The sequence below is a fragment of the Acomys minous genome, assembly GCF_964271855.1.
Source record: "Acomys minous genome assembly, chromosome: 1".
In the NCBI taxonomy this organism is placed as follows: Eukaryota; Metazoa; Chordata; class Mammalia; order Rodentia; family Muridae; genus Acomys; species Acomys minous.
Window position 1 is genome coordinate 40192205 of NC_140483.1, and position 19111 is coordinate 40211315.

Sequence of the window (19111 nt, forward strand, 5' to 3'; positions counted from 1 at the left end):
GGTATGTTTTCGCAGGAGGGAAGAGGTGGGGGGGGGGAGGTTCAGAGGGTAAGAGTGCCTTCTGTACAAGCAGAGGACTTGAGTTCTCATCCTCAGCACCCACATAAAAGCCCAGTGTGGTGCATGCACCTGAACTCCAATGCTAGGGGATGGAGACAGGCAGATCATGGGGACTAACTGGCCACCACTCTAAGCTCCAGAGTCACTGAGAGGCCTTATCTCAAAGGAGGATGACAGAGTAATGGAGTGGAGCGTGGAACATTGGATATCCTCCTTTGGCCTCTATACTACATGCACTAATACACACACACACACACACAAGATGGGGGAGGGAAAAGGATAGAGGGAAGGGGGAAGGAGAAAGAAGAAGAAAGAGAAGAAGGAGGAGGAGGAGGAGGAGGAGGAGGAGGAGGAGGAGGAGAAGAAATCTAATGCAAGCAACAGAGAACCAAGACCAAGGGAGATGAGAACAAATATGGCTCAGGTGAATACTATTTATAGTTAGAGGTAACCACTAGCTTCATCTCCCTCTACTCTAAAAATATTCATCAATAAATATCTTTCCTCTATAAAAGTAAATGCTTCATAATGTAAACTGAAAGGGAGCTTGAGGGAGTGCCTTTTTATACTGAGCCCAATGCATGAGCTTTAAGCGGAGGGCAAATCATTTGTACTACTATCTTTAAACATATTTGGAAAAGTCCCAACCACTGTTAGAAAAAGAATGCATGTTTATTGACCTATTCTTGTTCATAATAATCTCTAATAATCTAATAATGAAAATATCTTATTTCATTGATTTTTTTAACCTTCCATTTATTTCTGCTCTGGATTTTTTATTATTATTCTTTCTCTTATACTAATTTGGGGACAGGTTGGTTCTTGTCCTCCTGGTTCCTTGATATATATCATTGTCAACCCATTGGTTTAGAAAACCATAGATTATCTTGCTAAAGTGAAAATTGAAGAATAAGAATTGGTGATCTTAGTAACATTAAAAATCTAGAAAGATCGAGGAAGGCCAGAGAGGAGAGTGATCATTTTCTAAAATCTTTTTTTCTTTTTACATTTTTATTATGTTTCTTTTTCTTAAACAGATACATTTATATTATTACCCCAAAATAAAACAACCTACATACAGCGGGAAGAATCACGAAACAATCAGGAATTATATAAATGTTACCTTCATAGTGACTTGGCTATTTGTATTTGGCAAACTTGAAGTAATCTAAAATATTTTCAGTGCTAGCTGTTTCAAGCCTTCCATGTCAGCTGCAGAAAATCCACCCAAAACAAGGCCCAGTCTGGCTGCCTGGGCTCTCCCCACTCAGCCTGCATTTGCAGAGGGAGAGCAGCCATGCAGGAGCTATGTACAAGCTGGCTGTTCAGTGGTGCAGGGATGACATGGAAAATCCTCATCCCACTTGGAATCAACTTTCCACTATCTTGGCGGGTCTGCACCATAATCACTGTGGTGTGTGCCACTTGGCTAGGATTAGGAGGCTGGCTGACCACCAAGAAATGAAAAAGCCTCCTATTAGCCCAGCAAGGCACTCTGTGTTGGGGATGCCAGGGCTCCAAATGTCTGCAAACACATTTTTTCACAGATATTTCAGGAATATAATTTCCACTGTTAAGTGTCTAGAAAATTCTGCATTTCTCAAGCCCTCAAAAAAGAGAGCAATTTCTCACTGTGACTTTGAGTGAGAATACCAATCACTGCTCATCTTAGACCCCTCTGGTTCCTGTCACATCTGTCACCTACTAGAATAAGAAGCTTGTGATTTCCATCTACTCCCCTCTCCAAAACATGGACAGTCACTCTCAAAAGAGAGACTAGAAAGAACACTATACTATCTTTAAAATCCTATTGTCTAAAGTACGTGCACTGTAGTCTAACTCATTGTTGTTGGTGGTGGTGGTCATGGTGATAGTGGTGATGGTGGTGGTGATGGTGGTGGTGGTGATGGTGGTGGTGGTGGTGGTGGTGGTGGTGGTGGTGGTGGTGGTGATGGTGTTGATGGTGGTGGTGATAGTGGTGGTGGTGGTGGTGATGGTGGATATGGTGATAGTGGTGGTGATGATGGTGATAGTGGTGGTGGTGGTGGTGATGGTGGTGATGGTGGTGATGGTGGTGATGGTGGTGGTGATGGTGGTGGTGATGGTGGTGGTGATGGTGGTGGTGATGGTGGTGGTGATAGTGGTGGTGATGGTGGTGGTGGTGATGGTGGTGATGGTGGTGGTGGTGGTGGTGGTGATGGTGGTGATGGTGGTGGTGGTGATGGTGGTGATGGTGGTGATGGTGGTGATGGTGGTGATGGTGATGGTAGTGGTGGTGGTGGTGGCAGCTAGTAGCCAAAAGCGGGGAGATTCCAATTTAAGAAACCTTTCTTCAGCCTGGTATACACCCCTCGCTGATTTTATAGTAACCATACCCGGAAGGAAATGAACTTTTCTAACACAGCCAACATGCTGCTGAACCCAGATACTCATCACAGCATTTAGAGAAGCCTTCCTGCTGGCGTGGCTTTCTACCTCACTTGGGAGCTTAGAGTTTATGCTGTTCGAGCATCTGAGTACACGTGTCCTAAGGTACCTTCAAGCAAGAGTCAGAAAGCATGGGATGACATTTTCTCTGTATTATGTGTACAGAACACCAAAGTCTCAGAGAGGCAGGAGATAGCCACCACAGTGTGGACTTTGCCCAATATCTCAAATAATAATTACAATTAGAGATTCAGCAAAATGAACTTGTTACAAAGTCCCAAATTTAGCCCCAGCATACCATCATGATGATGTTATTCAAAGTTCAAGTCTGAAATATTTTTTTTTCCACATATGGTGTTCCTGAAGAAGAAAAAGAAGTTCTCTCTAACCAAATCTAAAGTTTAATCCATGTGAGAGACTTGGCTAGTGCCACCAACCACAAATGCAGTATTTGCATGGCAGCATGTTCTACTAAATAATTATAGCATTCTGTGTGTATTCCACACACATTTTCAATTATTACCTATAGCAAGACTTTTTTAAAAATTGACACAGCTTTCCTACTAGAAGAATGGAGAGCAAAAGGAAAAGTAACACAATCCTGATTTATTTATCACTAGGTCACCCGATGGCTACTCGCCAGGCTTTCACATTCTCAGTAGTCACTACTTGGGTCCTAGCCTGAGAAGGGAGCACCCAAAAGCCAGCAGAAGTCAGGCACACCAAGTCGAAGAGACAGCAGGGGCTTATTGCAGACTCATGCAGCTACAGTGTGGGGCTAATGGGGACTTGGCTGCGTGGACAAAGCTCATGGAACAGAGGCCTCTCAGCCTCACTAACGGCCGTGGAGAAATGCAGACCTGGCAATGTCAAGTACTTGTTACACAGGCATATTCACTTGTGACACACTATAAGCCTACACGTTTATGATATATAGGTTTTGGGGGGTGAATATTACAATTTGTGTACGTTTACAAAAATTTACAAAAATGCTTTTAGAAAGACTGATTAGGAGGGCTGGAGAGATGGCACAGTGACTAAGAGCACTGGTTGCTCTTATCAGGGGACTTAGGTTTGAGTCCCAGCACCCACAGGGCAACTCACAACCATATGTTACTTCAGTTCCATTGCTCTCTTCTGGCCTCTGAGGACACCAGGCACACATGTGATGCACAGGCATACATGCAGGCAAAAGCACTCACACCCATAAATTAGTAAAGATAAAAAACATATTTTACAAGGAGTGATTAGGGTCAGATTTTTTTTTTTTAGAGGAGAGCTAGTCAAGGGCAAGAAAGTGGGGGTGGGGGGTGGGTAGGGGGAGGGGATATTTTCTGAAAGGTTCTCAGAGTCACCCCAGAAACAGAGGTTGTGCAAAACTGATCTATGGCCGCTTTGTCAGTATGTAAAGGCCCTGGTACAGAGGGATGAGTTTCAAACCATCGCACGTGCACAGGGTACAGGCAGCGTCTATATTTGGGCCAAAATACGCACATATATTGACAGTTTGTAGACGAATATGCAAAATAGTATCATGGTTCACTTCTGGCAGGTGGTGTAAATTAGAAGGGAGATTTCCCTTCCATCACGTTCCCACACACACTGCTTGGTGGCTTTAGCATGGGAGTCTTGCATTTGAACTTCCAAAAGGAAAAAAATAAATAAACAGAATTCTAAGGAAGTTAACCCTTTAAGATTTTTGTTTTGTTTTGTTTGTTTTTGTTTTTGTTTTTCAAGACAGGGTTTCCCTGTGTAGCCTTGGCTGTCCTAGACTTGCTTTGTAGACCAGGCTGGCCTTGAACTCACAGCAGTCTGCCTGTGTCTGCCTCCCAAATGCTGGGATTAAAGGCGTGTGCCACCATACTTTTTATTTTATACTATGTGTATATGTGTGTGCGGTGGTGGTGGGAGCTGGGGTTGCACACAAGTGCAGTGCCCTCCGAGGCCAGAGCGTATCAGATGCCCTGGAACTGGAGTGGTTCCCCACCAAGTGGTTGCTGCGGGGAACTGAACTTGGGTCCTCTGCAAGAGCAGTGCTTGCTCTAAACCAACGAGCCGTCGTTCCAGCGCCCAGCATAATCTGTAATCACTCACTTTTGATACGTTAACATAAGTGTAATTAAATTAACAAGCCATTCCTTTGAGAGTAAAAAATGTGGAAGCCATACAATTTGTAGTTCGTGATGAATTCCAGCTATGGTTTAAATACACACAGGAAAAAAAATCTCTTGCTAAGCTGGTAACTGAAAAACAGTCTAACAAATACATGATAGGCTAACAGTGTTCTCTCTGACTTTACATGTTGTAAAGAAATGTGTAGAAACAACCTCCACAATCTCTGCACTGTCATCCCTGTGAGGGCCTCATAATGGCCCTACTGTCCTGCTCTGCGTAGTGGAGACAGTGCCACCCAGTGAAATGACCCACGTGCACACTGAAGTGTGGGGAAAAGGACCGCGGCACAACCGGCAGCAGCCCAGGTTACAGAGCGTTCATTGTGCACTCCTCCAGCCGTGCGAGGACTGACGGAGCACATGCTTGTGACCAGAGAGGGGACAAGGGAACGTAGGAGTGCAATCACTTGGATAAGGAGCTGAAGAAGTGTCTGTAAAACCGGCTTCTGCCTAGACTAACTGACGTGCTTCACGAACCCGAAGGGACATGTTATAAAACAAGCAACACTAAAACAATCACTCAGGATTTAAAAGCAGAAATCAATGATCTTGTCACAACATTACTCACTGTATAATTTACTGGGGTGAATTCCTTACCTGCCTTTTGTTTTGGAACCCACATGCGTACAACTCAATCCAACAAGATGGAAACACCGTAGGGGCCCTATCTACTGTTGCAGACACTTTGCAGCCATTGGAGCAACGGGATTGGTGACCTGCATTTGTTACTTCAGTTTTTGCTCAAAGGAGCACATAGTTTTGAAATCCAACACATATTTTAAGATTGGAGGTTGGGAGCAAAACTGACAGGTTTCCCCAATCATTGCAAGGCAAATTGACATAGCAGCTCTGGCTGTCCTGGAACTTTCCATGTAGACCAGCCTGGCCTCAAATTCACAGAGATCCAACTGCCTTTGCCTCCCAAATGCTGGAGGATTAAAGGCATGAGCCACCATGCCTGGCTTATATTTTGGACAAGCAAATCTGAAACCACCCACTAAAGAAGCTGAAAAAATTTTAGCAATAGGGACTCAAAATATAGTCGACGAACGTATGCAAATTTCTGTTTTAATTATTGCTGCTGGTCATACTTGGGAGATTTCTTTTGGTTGGGGGACATGACTTTCATACATATACACAACACACCTTTTAGTATTTATTATTTGTTCCTGTGGAATCCTCTAACAGAGCTGGGCTGAGTAACTAGTCAGTGCCTGAGCTAAGTGATGAAATGATCAGGACAGCGGAAGACAGGCACGTCGTCCTGGTGCCATTCAAACAGAAGAGACAGTTCTCATTTGAAAGAAACACTGGTGCTCTTGTCTTCCCAAGCTGGGTCAACCGGCAGGAACAAAAGGGAGAACTAATTGGTCCTTTCTTGCTCTTAAGCAGACCATGTACACTTCGGGTGGTACATCAGTCTCCTGGCGTACATTCTGACTCCAGCGTGGGCTAGCCTAATCTCTGTGCCTCAGTTTCTTCCTATATAAAGTGAGACAGTGAAATATGTAATAGCCCTTCCACTTAGATTTGCTGCTAGGAATGACCCCGTTACCACATGTCTTAGTTAGAGTTTCTATTGTTGTGACAAAACACCATGGCCCGAAATGAGCTGGGGAAGAAAGGGTTTGCTCGGCTTACACCCCCACAACATTGTTCATCATGGAAGGAAGTCAGGACAGGAACTCAAAATATGAACCTGGAGGCAAGAGCTGATGTAGAGGCCGTGGAGGGTGCTGCTTACTGGTTTGCTTCCCTTGATTTGCTCAGCCTGCTTTCTTATAGAAGCCAGGACCACCTGCCCAGGGATGGAATCACTCGGAAGAGGCTAGGCCCTCCTCCATTCAGTCATTAATTTGCCTTACAGCTAGAGCCAATGGAGGCATTTTCTGAATTGATGTTCCCTCTTTTCGAATGACTCTAGTTTGTACGTCAAGTTGACGTAAGACTCTCAAGCACACCACACGAAACTGAGAATACTGACCGATAAACGTTAGCTTTGTTGTACTGGTAACTTTTTGCTAAAATGATTAGTATTTTATTTTGAGTAAACATGTACTGATTTTGTATATTAATGGAGGTCAGAGTGCTTTTTATAAACTTCATTTTGAGGCCTGGTGACATGGCTCAATGGGTAAAAGTCCCTGTAGCCAAGCTTAGCAATGCATACATATACACACACACATACGCGCACATACATACACATACAGGACCTACACATATGCTTGCACTTGCGCACAATAACTATTTGAGAAAGTCATTATGTCAGTCACTTTCAGATGAGGAAGGTGTTTCAGAAGTTATGGGTATGGCAGTGGAAGCACAGATGACTTTAGCCCCAGTCTGCCTATCTCTAATTTATAAAAACCTTAACCCCGTTCTAATTTATCAAGTTAAAAAAATAAATAAACAAAAGAAGGAGAAGAAGAGGAGGAGGAGAAGCAGGGAAAACAAAATAATATCATAAAGGAGACTAAAGAATCATCTATTTTCACTGTGAAGCTGCTAAAACTTGTCTTTGAAGGGATAGCAAACAGTCCATGCCATCCTCCTGGCAAAATATGACATCATTTCCACCCCTGTGCTGAAAACCGTCACTAAAAGCAGTTTAGGACATTTTATAAGCACACTTACATTAGCATATCTAGCTGAGCTTCTGCCAAAATGCTCCTGCTTGGCCACAAAAATGTAAAAGTAAATTCCAGTTAATCCCCAAATAATGCAGAGATAAAGAACAAAATATCTGCACCCGTTCCTCAGACAAGCAGAAGCCCATCGCTGCATGTTTATGTCAACAAAATCTCATCACTTTCTTTAAAACCATAAAAAAGTTTCTCACTTTAGTGTAATACATTGCATCACTCCACCAGATGAGACACCCCAATTGTCCGACAATCACAAAGCAGCTGTTGCCTTGTTGACTGTCTCCTCACAAGCACCCATAGGCCACCCAAATGATAAACCTAAGGTCTTTTTTTGGATCAAGCACTTCTTCTTTTGGGCCAAATGTGCCCTTTCCCAGTTTTCACTACCAAACCACAGCTCTGGAAAGTGAAAGGAGGTCAGCCTTCCCTCTATTGCTATGGCCACTTGTCCCTGGCACCACTGAATTAAAGAGAAGCCATCAAAGCACACTGCCTCGTGTCAGAAGGCCTCACGGTTCCTGTATCTCAGCCCAGTGCCGCACATGTTAGTCCATACGAGGTGAAACTGCTGCCTTGGTTCTTATCCCAGGTTGGGATACTTGAAGAAAATCAAATAGTTTGTTGGGTTTTGAGATCAGACAAGAGAGTAGACATTTTGTTTTTCTTTTACTTGCTGTGAAGTATCTCTGAAAGAAAACCTTTGCTATACTCACTCAATCCCCACCCCACCCCCCAAAATCTTAATACTCATGAAAATAAATAAATGCATTCTCCAAAAGCAGAAGGTGGTGCCCTCCTCTCCTGTGTATGTGCAGAATAGGTCAAGTCCAGAAAGCTGTGTAAGGGAATTGCATGGCAAGGAAGTCTGCACGTGATCCGTGGACTAGACGCTCAATGATGCTGTGAGATAGGGGAAAATGTCTTGATCTTCATTGATCTAGGAAAGAATTCTTGTCCCATGTTCTTCCAGCCCTCATAGAGGATGAAGGAGAAGAATGGGTCTGGACTGAGTTACTGAACCGTGACTCAGCGGAATCTAGCATCTCAGATTCTGCGTAGCAATACTTGCTTGAATGTTCTCGGGAGCTCATGGCCACTTTTTAAAAGTTGGGATGCATAGCCTTGCAGAGTAGACATCATGTTTGGCACCTCAGAGGCTGAGTATACCTTGGGTTTAAGAAACAAGAAGGAAATAGCTAATAGTGGCTGCAGCATCCCAAGGAAACACTGCCTAGGTTGTAGCCTAGAACCGTCCTAGACAAAAGGCTACTTGAAAATTGACTTTTAAAACAGATTTAATGTGCATTCATTTGTCCTTGTCTCTGTGTGTTTATGTCCACATGCAAGTGTCTGCAGAAGACAGAAGGGGACACTGGATGCCCTGGACATAGAGTTTCTAGTGGCTGTCACTTGTGCTGGGAACTGAACTGGGCTTTAGTCCTTTGCAAGAGCAGCAAATGCTCTTAACCACTGAGGTATAACTCTGATCCCCTAAGAACTGGCATTTCTGTTGATACTTAAGGCATTATACAGGGCTTCTAAGATAGAACCAAGTTGCTTAAGACTAGAGTCACCAGAGACTAATGCAAAGATTGCCCACACTCTCACCCAAGGCTTGGAGGTCTTCCTCAATCTTCTCATGCTGGCTATAAAGGACAAGTACAGTGACATGGACCATAAATGAAGACAAGGGCAAAGAGGCCACAAAGGTCCATGCAGAATCAAAAGGGGACCCATCCAAGCAGTGACCTGGAACACCCATGGATGTTAGGATAGACATTGGTTGCTTGTTGGTTCCAGTTATGTCGCAAAAATCTATAGAATTCAGGAGCAGAATTGTTTCAGTCATTTATCCCAACTCCCTCCTGCTTATGAGAAATCAGCATCTATGGATTCTATAACATGTGGCCCACATCACATATTCTGATTTGTAAAATTTGCTTACGTTTTGAAGAGCAAGAGGTCTGTAGACAAAATCGTGGGTCAGATTTTAACTTTACCTCTCATGGTGGCCTATCTTCATTGTCAGCTAGATCAAAATTTCACTAATGGAAAGACACTTCTGGGTGTGTCCTTGAAGTTGCTTCCAGCAAGGAAGCGTGAAGACCCATCCAGACTGAAGGCGGTAGGTACCGTTCCGTGGGTCAGGGTCCTGGACTAAGTAAACCGGAGACACCAAGGGGGAACATCCACATCCATCTCTCTGCGTTCTGAGCGTGGATTCAGCGGAACCAGTCACCTCTTGCTCCCGCAGCCTTTCTCACCACAGTGGACTACGCCCTCGAACTTTCTTTCCTTACATTGCTTTTGTCAACACACCATTTATTAATTCTGCGGCCCTAGCCGGGTCTCAGCACTTGCTTCTCCTCTTGCTTACTCTTTATGGCAAATACTGCAAGGTTTTTGAAAAAGAATTAAATAGTGCATAAAAACTAAAACCATGTGTAAATGATTTCTTTCGCAAGGAAAGCAGGAATAGATTTGAGATTTGAAATGCTTCAGGCATGGAAGTGGTTAACACACACACACACACACACACACACACATGCACACACACTCACACCGCGGGTGCAAACTGGCTCACCAACGTTTCTGCCTTCTTTGCACATAACGCTCTCTTCGCCGTGGAAGCAGGCACGTATGGCAGGGTGTATAGTGAAACAGTGTGCCCACAGTGCTGTGCTATGCCACTTGTTTGCTTTCGCACCCCGTACCTCTCCTACCAGGTACTGTTCAGCTGCCAATTCCTTCCTCCTCTCTGCCCACCTCTGTTTTAGAATGTGTCTTGTCTGGGGACAGCGCCTTTAAAAACAAAAGTTCCGGGGTGACCATAGCCTTTTATTCTCAGGGATGAGAGGCTTGTCTTCCCCGGCCAGACTTCATTTTCTCTGCAGATCATTAACAGTTTGCCTGGCCAACTCCACCATTAATGCTTGGATTTAACAGTGTGGAACTTGATTGAGGTCTCCAAAAGGAAGGGGACAGACTTCCATTGATTCCCTGTCCTAGTCCACAGCAAATACAAAGGGACCAAAGCACGGAATTCTTTAACCTCAAGACAACACTTGGCTGTTTATCCTCCCAAAGGAGGCCCCATCTCGTCCCAACATAAACCCCAGAGCACCTCACAGAAGTCAGCATCTGCAGCAGGAATGTGTCCCAGGAGGCTGAACAGGCAGGGACCTTCTGGAACTTCGAAGGAAGACCGGCCCATAATGTGGTGTGATTGGAAAGACTCCAAACAAAGCTTCAAAACCTCCATCCCTAGATTCAAATAACCCACGGGGAAACCAGGAACCAAGTTAAGCAGGGAGCAGAAGCCTGGCACCTGCAAGTCGGGATGCTATCCTCTCCGGTCTCCCTAGTCTCTGCGGACCCCTTTCCTGCCTAAATTCTGTGTATCACATCTGGAAGCGACGGACACTCTTTCCCTTCCCTTAATTGCTGGGGTTACAGAAGAAAACTCGAGAATTGAAGAGAGGGTTTGAAAGTCTTCCTGAGGAGGTCTCCTCGAGTCCCTTATGGCGAGGCAGAGGAGGGATATGAGGAAAGCCATGGTTACCGGATTCTCACCCAGAAGTTCCCTCACCTCCCTCCGGGCCCCACCGCCCGCCTAGTCCAGGACTCGCGCGGGCAGCGAGGGTGTGTGCGCGCCAAGCTGCCCCCATCCTCCGCGGTGGCCCAGGACCCCTACCCGCTCACCAGATGGCCATCCTGCTCTTGGGGTAGTCCAGCCGCTCCAGGCAGCCTAGGAAGTGAGGCAGCGTGTGTGCGGCGTTGCGAGCGAGGATGGCTACGAACACCGTAGGGCTTTGCAGGGGTGACTCGGGGAACGCCACGGTCTCCTCGCCGTCCTCATCCGAGTCGGGTTCCGCGGTGAAGCGCGCCCGGCAGCCGCGGCGGAGCAGGGCGGAGGACAGCAGCAGCAGCGCGCAGGCGACGGTGGCGCGGCGCGCAGCCATGTTCCACGGCCGGCGGGAGGTGGCGATGCTGCCAGCGGCACAGGGGATGCGGCTGCACCGAAACGGCGGGAGCGCGCACGGGCACGGACTTCAGCAGCTCTCGGGACCCTCCGCCCCCCAGCCCTAGCCGGAGTCCCCGATGCACCGACTCCTCGCCGCCTGCTCTCGCCCCGCGCTCCGCCCTGCGGACAGGTCGACGCCGTGAGGCTTTTCGTCCTGAGTTCCACGGAAAGTTCCCCTTGTCCCGGCTGCGCTTGTACAGCTGAGGTCTGCGGCTTCCTCCAGAGCTGAGGTGTGGCTCTGTCTGCCAATGGGCGTGTGTGTGTGTGTGTGTGTGTGTGTGTGTGTGTGTGTGTGTGTGTGTGTGTGTGTGTGTGTGTGTGTGTGTGTGTGTGTGTGTGTGTGTGTGGTGTGTGTGTGTGTGTGTGTGTACATAACGGTACAAGTCCAAGAAAATTTATTCTGCTCTTGCAAACCGCAGTCTGAAGTCCTTCAGGGTGACGCGATGTACCCAGGGGTTCATAATGCACCTATTGACAGATTAGAGTTCTAAACTGGGACGTCTCCCCAACCTCCCACAGCGGTAAGAAACAATGTTAAAACTTTCACAGAGGCAGAATGCTTGTATTTCCTTAGACACACAACTTTTTCTGAAAATTTGAAGACTTGGGAGAATTTTAGACCCCAAATGAAAAAAGGTCCTAATGGAACACTATTCTGGAGCACCCCCACTTTTTTTTCCTTTTTTTTTTTTCCCAAGAAAGGTGTCATTAAGAACTCTTAACAGCTGGGCTATCTCTCCAGCCCCAGGAGCCCCTTTCTAAGTGAAGAGGTGCTGAGGAAGAGATTCACATGTCCCTTCCCCCTAATGACCCAACCTGACAAAGAGTGGGCAGAGCCACATGTGTCAAAGAGAAGAGAGAGAATGGAGGACAGAAGAAAGGGCGAAGGCTGGACACAATGTCCAGTCAGCTGGCAACATGAAACCGCTGGGATACTTAGCTAGGGGTGATTTACTCTTGAAGACTGCACAGAGCAAACTGTGCTATGAGACGACAGCCTTGGATCTGTGTGCAGGCTCAACTGGGGACCCTGGCAGCTCAGGATCCTCACTGCCAGGCTAGTCAGCCCGCGGCGCTAACACATGGTCTGTTTACTGGTTGTATTGTACCTTCACTACAACTCTTAGAAAGCCTTAACTTGCTCTTTGCTCTCCGAATCTTCAGCTGGTGTGTGTGTGTGTATGTATGTATGTATGTATGTATATACATGTATGTATATATGCACATATATATGCATAGGTAAACATGGTGGCCAGGCTCCCCATCCCACACTAAGGAGATAGAGACAAGAACCAGAGGTTCCAGACAACCTTAGCTACATATCACAGTGGAGTCTAACCTGGGCTATGTAAGATCCCGCTTCTGAAACAACAATAACAACCTTTGTCCCCTAGTGGCCCTCTGTTGGTCAAGCTCTGTGAAGAGGAGTCAACACTGCCTTCCTCTGCTTCTTCATCTTCCTCTGCTTATGCCATAGCAAAATGCGACTGGGGCCAGCCCTCTCCACTGGGACTATTCCAGCAAGGTTCACAGAGACGTGGGTACTTACAAGTGTAGTGAACTCTGTTTGGTTCCCAGCTTTCCGGAACTCTGTTATGATGAAATATCCATACCTTTACTTCTTCAGAAGATCCTTGTTTTCAAGTTCCATCCCATCTTAGTCACTGTTCTATTGCTGTGAGGAGACACCATGACCAAGGCAACACTTACAAATGAAAAATGTTTAATTGGGGACGTATTTACAGTTCCAGAGGTTTGACCCTTATCATCACTGTGGGAGTATGGTAGCAGCTGGCTGCGGTGCCGAAGAAGTAACTGAGAGCTACACCCCAGTCCACAGGCGGAGAAAAAGCCTAGCCCATCCCTTGTGACACTCTTCCTCCAGCGAGGCCACACCTCCCCAATCCTTCTAATCCTTTCAAATGGTTCCATTTCCTGGTGACTAAGCTTTCAAATCTATGAGCCTACGGGGCCATTCTTATTCAAACCACCACGTTGTACTCCCTAGCCTCCAGAACATGTAGCCGTATCATAATGCAAATGCGTTTGGTCCAACTTTAAAAGTCCCCGTAGTCTTTCACAGCCTCAACACTATTTAAAAGTCCAAAGGTTAGCCGGGCAGGGGTGGTGCATGCCTTTTATCCCAGCCCTTGGGAGGCAGAGGCAGGTGGATCTCTGTGGGTTCGAGGCCAACCTGGTCTACAAAGCAAGTCCAGGACAGTCAGGGCTATTACACGGAGAAACCCTGTCTCAAAAAAGGAAAGAAAAAAAGAAGTCCAAAGGTTGAAGTCTTTTCTGAGATGCAAGGCAATCTCTTTACTGTAACACCTTGAAAAATAAAAAATAAAAATAAATCAGACCACATACTTCCAACACATAATGGCACAGAATAGGCTTTACCATTCCAAAAGGGAACATAATGAGGAAATATTGGACCAGAGCAAAACTCCAAACTCCAAACTCTCCATCTCCATGTCTGATGTCAAAATGCTCTCTAGAACTTCCATCCCTTCCAGCTTTGTTGACTACAACACATTTCTGTCTTTCCTGCTGGCTCCACACCCAGTCTGTAGCTCTCCTTGGCAGGTATCACATGACTCTGGCCTCTCCAGCATCTTGGGATTTTCAATTGCTTCACACAATGGCCTCTCTGGGCCTCCAGGTAGAGACACCCCTGACCCTGGCCTCAGCAGCTTTTCTTAGACACAGAAGATTCTATGATGCCTTTCTTTTATTCTTGGCTCTAAAGCCAGAACTACATGGCCAACCAACACTGCCAAATTTTGCTGCTTGATAAGACTGGAACTTGGCCCCCTTGTAAAATAACATTTACATCAGCTTTCTCTTAATGATATTTTCCTTCACTGCTTAAGCCTTTCTTTAATTCCTTTTCACAAGTTTGAAGCTTAGCTGGCTGGAATCTTACACTGAGGTCCGCGCTCTTTTGTTCCATTTAGAATCAGGCTTTTCTTTAAATTTATCTCCTTGAGCACTGGAATGTCTGCTTTCTATATTACATTTCCTGGTGCCTCTTCTCAAACTGTACATTTTATATTTTACCTTGCTCAGCTTGCAGTAAGATTGGCCACTAATAACCACATGACAGAGTCAATACTAGGCTGCCTTGAAATCTCTGCCAATGCCATCAATCCAAAACTTCAATTCAGCCTCAAGCAGATTTTTTAAGGACTAGGACAAAAACCAAACCCGTTTTTTTGCTAAAGTATCACAAGAATGGTCTCTAGGGCATTTCTAGGGAAAATATTTATATTTTTCCCCCTCTGAAACTTCTTGAGCCAGATCATCTAGTTTACATTGCTCTCAGCGTCTTCCATTCTCCTACCAGGATGGCCCAGTAAGACCTGCTTAAAGCGTCCAGCCACTTTCCTAGTCCAAAGTCCCGACTTCCTTATTCCTTCAACAAACAGCATGGTCAAGCCTGCCACGGCAATATCCCACTCACAGTAACAAATTCTCCTGAGGTCACTTCCGTATGGTCTCCCTTTTGCCTGATCCACGTAGTCTGCAGGGCCATTTCATTCTCTGAGTCTGTGTCTCTTGCCCTAACCCTTTTCCGTGAGGCTTAGACTTTCATAACTAGTGGGTTAAAATCCACTTCCTCCACCTCCATCCTCCTACAGAAACTCCCAAAGCCTCATCAGCTTGTAGAAGACACTGGGTAAGCATCTCCCGGAAGCACCGTGGCAGAAGGATGTCCCAGCTACAGCAGAGAAAGACAAGGTTATTTCTACAGGGGTGGTAGTGACGGGCACCTTTTAGAAGGGTTTCGCAGAGATGTTGGTTCTCTCTTCTTTCTTTTTTTTTTTTTTTTCGGCCTATGTCCACTCAACTTTTAAAACTGAGCTTCTCTTACCTTAAGGAATATTTGGTTTAATAGTCATCATTTGTTCGTTGTTCCTCTTGCTACAAACCAGGTGAGTTAAAACTAAGAAACCATATTGCCTTCTTATTTCCTTCTGTTACCTTAACAATATATCTGAGCTTTTGTTTTTTTTTTTCTCACAATGAATGTGGAGGCCAGAGATTGGCATCAGCTGACTGTTTCAGTTGCTGTCCACTGTAACCATATGGCTTTTCTATGCCCGCGCTAGCTCTGAACAATGACATGGAGACCTATTATATTTATTTATAATAGCTTTAGGCCTTAAGCAAAGCTGTTGTTCCCAACTAGCAAACTCATTTCTCTTAACCTATGTTAAATCCGTGTCCTGGCCTGTAGCCCATTACCTGCCATCTTTAGTCTCACCCTGGCACCTGCTTCTTCATCGTGTCCCAATGGTAACTCCTCTCCTTTCTTTTCCAGACTTCCCTCTCCTGCCTCCTAATCCTGCCTCGGTTTATTGGCTATTAGGTTTTTATTAAAACGAATCAGAAGGTGATGGATAACAGTACTTACAAAACATTGAGGCAGGAGCTGCTTCATAAAAATGACAACGCCAAAGTCCAGCCTGTACTCAACACAGTGTACAAAGATATCACTCCAACAGTCCACTGAACATGGAGTTCACTCCTTCTGTAGTGGCTGTCCAGCAAGCCTTTTGGTCCCCCACGGCTGAGTTACAGATGCATCCCACTCTGCCATCTTTCATATGGGTGCTCAGGGCCCGGACTCAGGTCTTCATGATTGGATAGCAAGTATTCCTGGAATAATCTTAATATCATATTTTCAATTTTCATGTATTTAGTGTAGGTTTATAGTCAGATTCCTTTTTCTTTTCTTTTCTTTTTCTTTTTCTTTCTTTTTTTTTTCAAGACAGGGTTTCTCTGTGTAGCCTTGGCTGTCCTGGACTAACTTTATAGATCAGGCTGGCCTCAGACTCACAGTGATCCACCTGCCTCTGCCTTCCAAGTGCTGGGATTAAAAGGTGTGCGTCACCATGCCTGGCCTATAGTCAGCTTTCTTCAGAGAAGTTGTACAGTCACACTGGAAGAAGATGTTGACTATATAAGTAGAGTTGAGATGTTTGGAGGACTATGAATTGATTTTGATCCCTTTTCATAGCCAGATATTATTTAAGCATGCATATCCACATCTCTTTGTTTACATAATTACCACGTTATCATTCCTTTGTGTTCCATATTTATTAAACACAAACTATATTATAAGCTAATAAAATCTAAAAATAAAATGATGTATTAATTTCAACATAGTAATGAAATGAGTGCCCGGTACCAGACTTCTTCCCAGGGCTGTCAGCAGATTGAGCTTCAGGGTACTCAGTGCCCCTATTCTGTTTAGAACTCTTTTCCTCATGATTAACTTTAGGTGTCAGCATGGCTGGGCAGGGGGTGCCCTATGATTTAGTCCAAATAGTATAGAGACTGCTGGGAGGTGTTTTTTCTTTCTTTCTTTCTTTCAGATGTAATTAACATTCAATTCAGTGAACTTTAAGCTAAGCACACTTCTCTTTGTTATGTGGCCCAGCCTCATCCAGTCTACTAAATGTCTCAAGGAGACAGGATGGGATTCTAAAACAAGGAGGAAGTTGTGCTTCCAGGCTGCCTTCCGGTTCAAGGAGGTAACAGCAATCCTTTTCTAGATTTCCTCCCAGCCTGCCCTGCAGATTTGAGACTTTGTAGCCCCTCTGATCACATGACCACCATGCCCCTATCCTCCCTTTTTGCAAACAAGAGCAGAGAAGGGATGTTTGGAGGACGATGAATTGATTTTTGGTAACTTTTCATATTTACAAAGCCAGTTACTATTTAAGCATGCACACATGCATCTATTAATCTACAGAACAGCCAATGTATCACCTTTTCTTTCTTTTTTTCTGTTTCTCCATCTGACTTTAAACTCACATTCTTCTTGCTTCAGCGTCCCAAGCGTTGGTAGTGCAACACATATCTTGCCTGTTCACCACATTCTGTTAATTGTAGAGTTTCATAAGCAGTTGACTCCATTTTATTTTATCATAAGAAAATTCTTACTTACTTTTGATCCTTTATGTTCACATTTCAGAACCAGCTTAACCACTAATAGGAAAATATTTTGGGGGGATTTTAATTAAAATTGGTAGAATCTATAGATGAACTTAAACAGAGTTTCTTTTGTACAATATTGAAGCTGCCGTTGCTTAGTCTTTTTATCCATGACCTCTAAGAAAATCAGTAACAGTCTTCAAAAACAACTTGCTTGATTTAAAAAAAAAAAGATTTATTTTATTTATTATGTATATAGTATTTTGCCTGTGTGTATGCCTGCAGGCCAGAAGAGGTCGTAAGATCTCTTAATAGATGGTTGTGAGACACCATGTGGTTGCTGGGACTTGAACTCAGGACCTCTGGAAGAACAACCAGTGTTCTTAACCTCTGAGCCATCTCTCCAGCCTTTACTTGTTTGATTTTATCCTAAGAACCATATTTTTTTTCTTCTGTTCTAAATGTAACTAGCCCTTAAAATGAAATATATTATATCCTGATTTTGTAAGTGGAGGCTTTAGTTTACACGTTTAAATGTATAAAAATAATCAGAGACTTGCGTTTGGCTTACTCTAGATATTTTTGTGGTTGTTGAAAATTCCATCCAGAGCCCAGGATGCACTTCTTCCCTTGGGGCATCCAGACACAGATGTGACCAGGTACTGTATTTGAAGGGATGCCCAGGCAGGTAGAGTCTGCAGGATCCCAGGCAGGAGGTGAAAGCCCAGAGGGAGAAAACTTTCTGGGACACAGCTCTTCCAGCATTACAGGCCTGTTAGAGAAGCAGCTCTCCCAGTGATACGCTCTCTTTATTGGGGACCCGAAGGGCTATACAACCCTTGGGGAAGTTGGTAGGGGTTTTTGGGTGAGTGAGTATCATTGGCTGGGGCCCAGGTGCTGGCAATGCTTTATTTGCGTGGAAAGGAGTTCCAGGTGCTAGGTTATGTGACTACCTAGAATTGTGAGGATGGGGGTCGCAGGTCTAAGAGCAGCAGGCATCAAGGCACAGGCGAGGGAGGGAGTGATCCTGACTCCTGCTGGTCTCGAGATTGAGAGTTTTGGGGTGTAGACATGTCTCAGCCTCTATCTAGCTGTATGCCTGTATCCCCTGGTCGCATAGCCCACGTTCCCCATGCTCATATATGCTCATGCCCATGGGTAGGAAAACATTATAGCTTTTCAAATATTTCACTAGAAGAATTAATATTTCCACCTATTCTTGAAACAAGAGAATGAGAAGTCATATGGTCTGTGTGCAAAACATAAGTTACATAAACGTACATATGGATGTAATCAAAGAGTTAATGAATAAAAAGCTGATTTAGAATGCTACATATTTTTAAACTTGGGGTTGCTATCTTATATATTGCTGTGCAAAAGCCCTTATTTTTACTTCAACACACTTTGCATCACAATTTAGTGTTGGCTTTTTTCTCTTGAGACTAACTGAATTAATATATCTCTGCATAGATATTACTGATTTTTTTTTGTAGGAATAAAATGGTCTGGCTCAAATATCAACCTGGGAAATCAGAATTGCAAGTGCCAGGCTACACAGAATGTGGATACACATAATGTTCAGGAGGGAATTGTATTCATTGCTACTTGCTTACCTTGCATTTTCCCCCCTAAGCCCTTCAGTACTCTAATCTAATGAATTATTGAAGCATTTACAAATGGAAAATTCCTACAGCCCATCAGAGCTGAAACTCTACCCTGCTGTCTGGTAGAGTTCACGCTAAGCTTGCCACAAGAGTCCTGAATCCTTTGTGTTCATTCTTAGCCATTCCTGACCAACAAGACCTACTTTAGCGTCTTCATTTCTTAGTCTGGCAGCA

At 44.7% G+C, this 19111-nt stretch overlaps 1 protein-coding gene across 1 annotated transcript in view; it reads right to left on the reverse strand.

Annotated features, from left to right (window-relative positions):
- COLGALT2 (collagen beta(1-O)galactosyltransferase 2) overlaps positions 1–14170 on the reverse strand; it is a 99978-nt gene extending 85808 nt beyond the window's left edge. Inside the window, exon 1 of the mRNA XM_084761364.1 lies at positions 11009–14170. Coding sequence (XP_084617490.1) covers positions 11009–11268 — 260 coding nt within the window. The 5' untranslated portion in view covers positions 11269–14170. The remainder of the gene's footprint in view (positions 1–11008) is intronic.
- Between the last annotated feature and the right edge of the window lie 4941 nt (positions 14171–19111).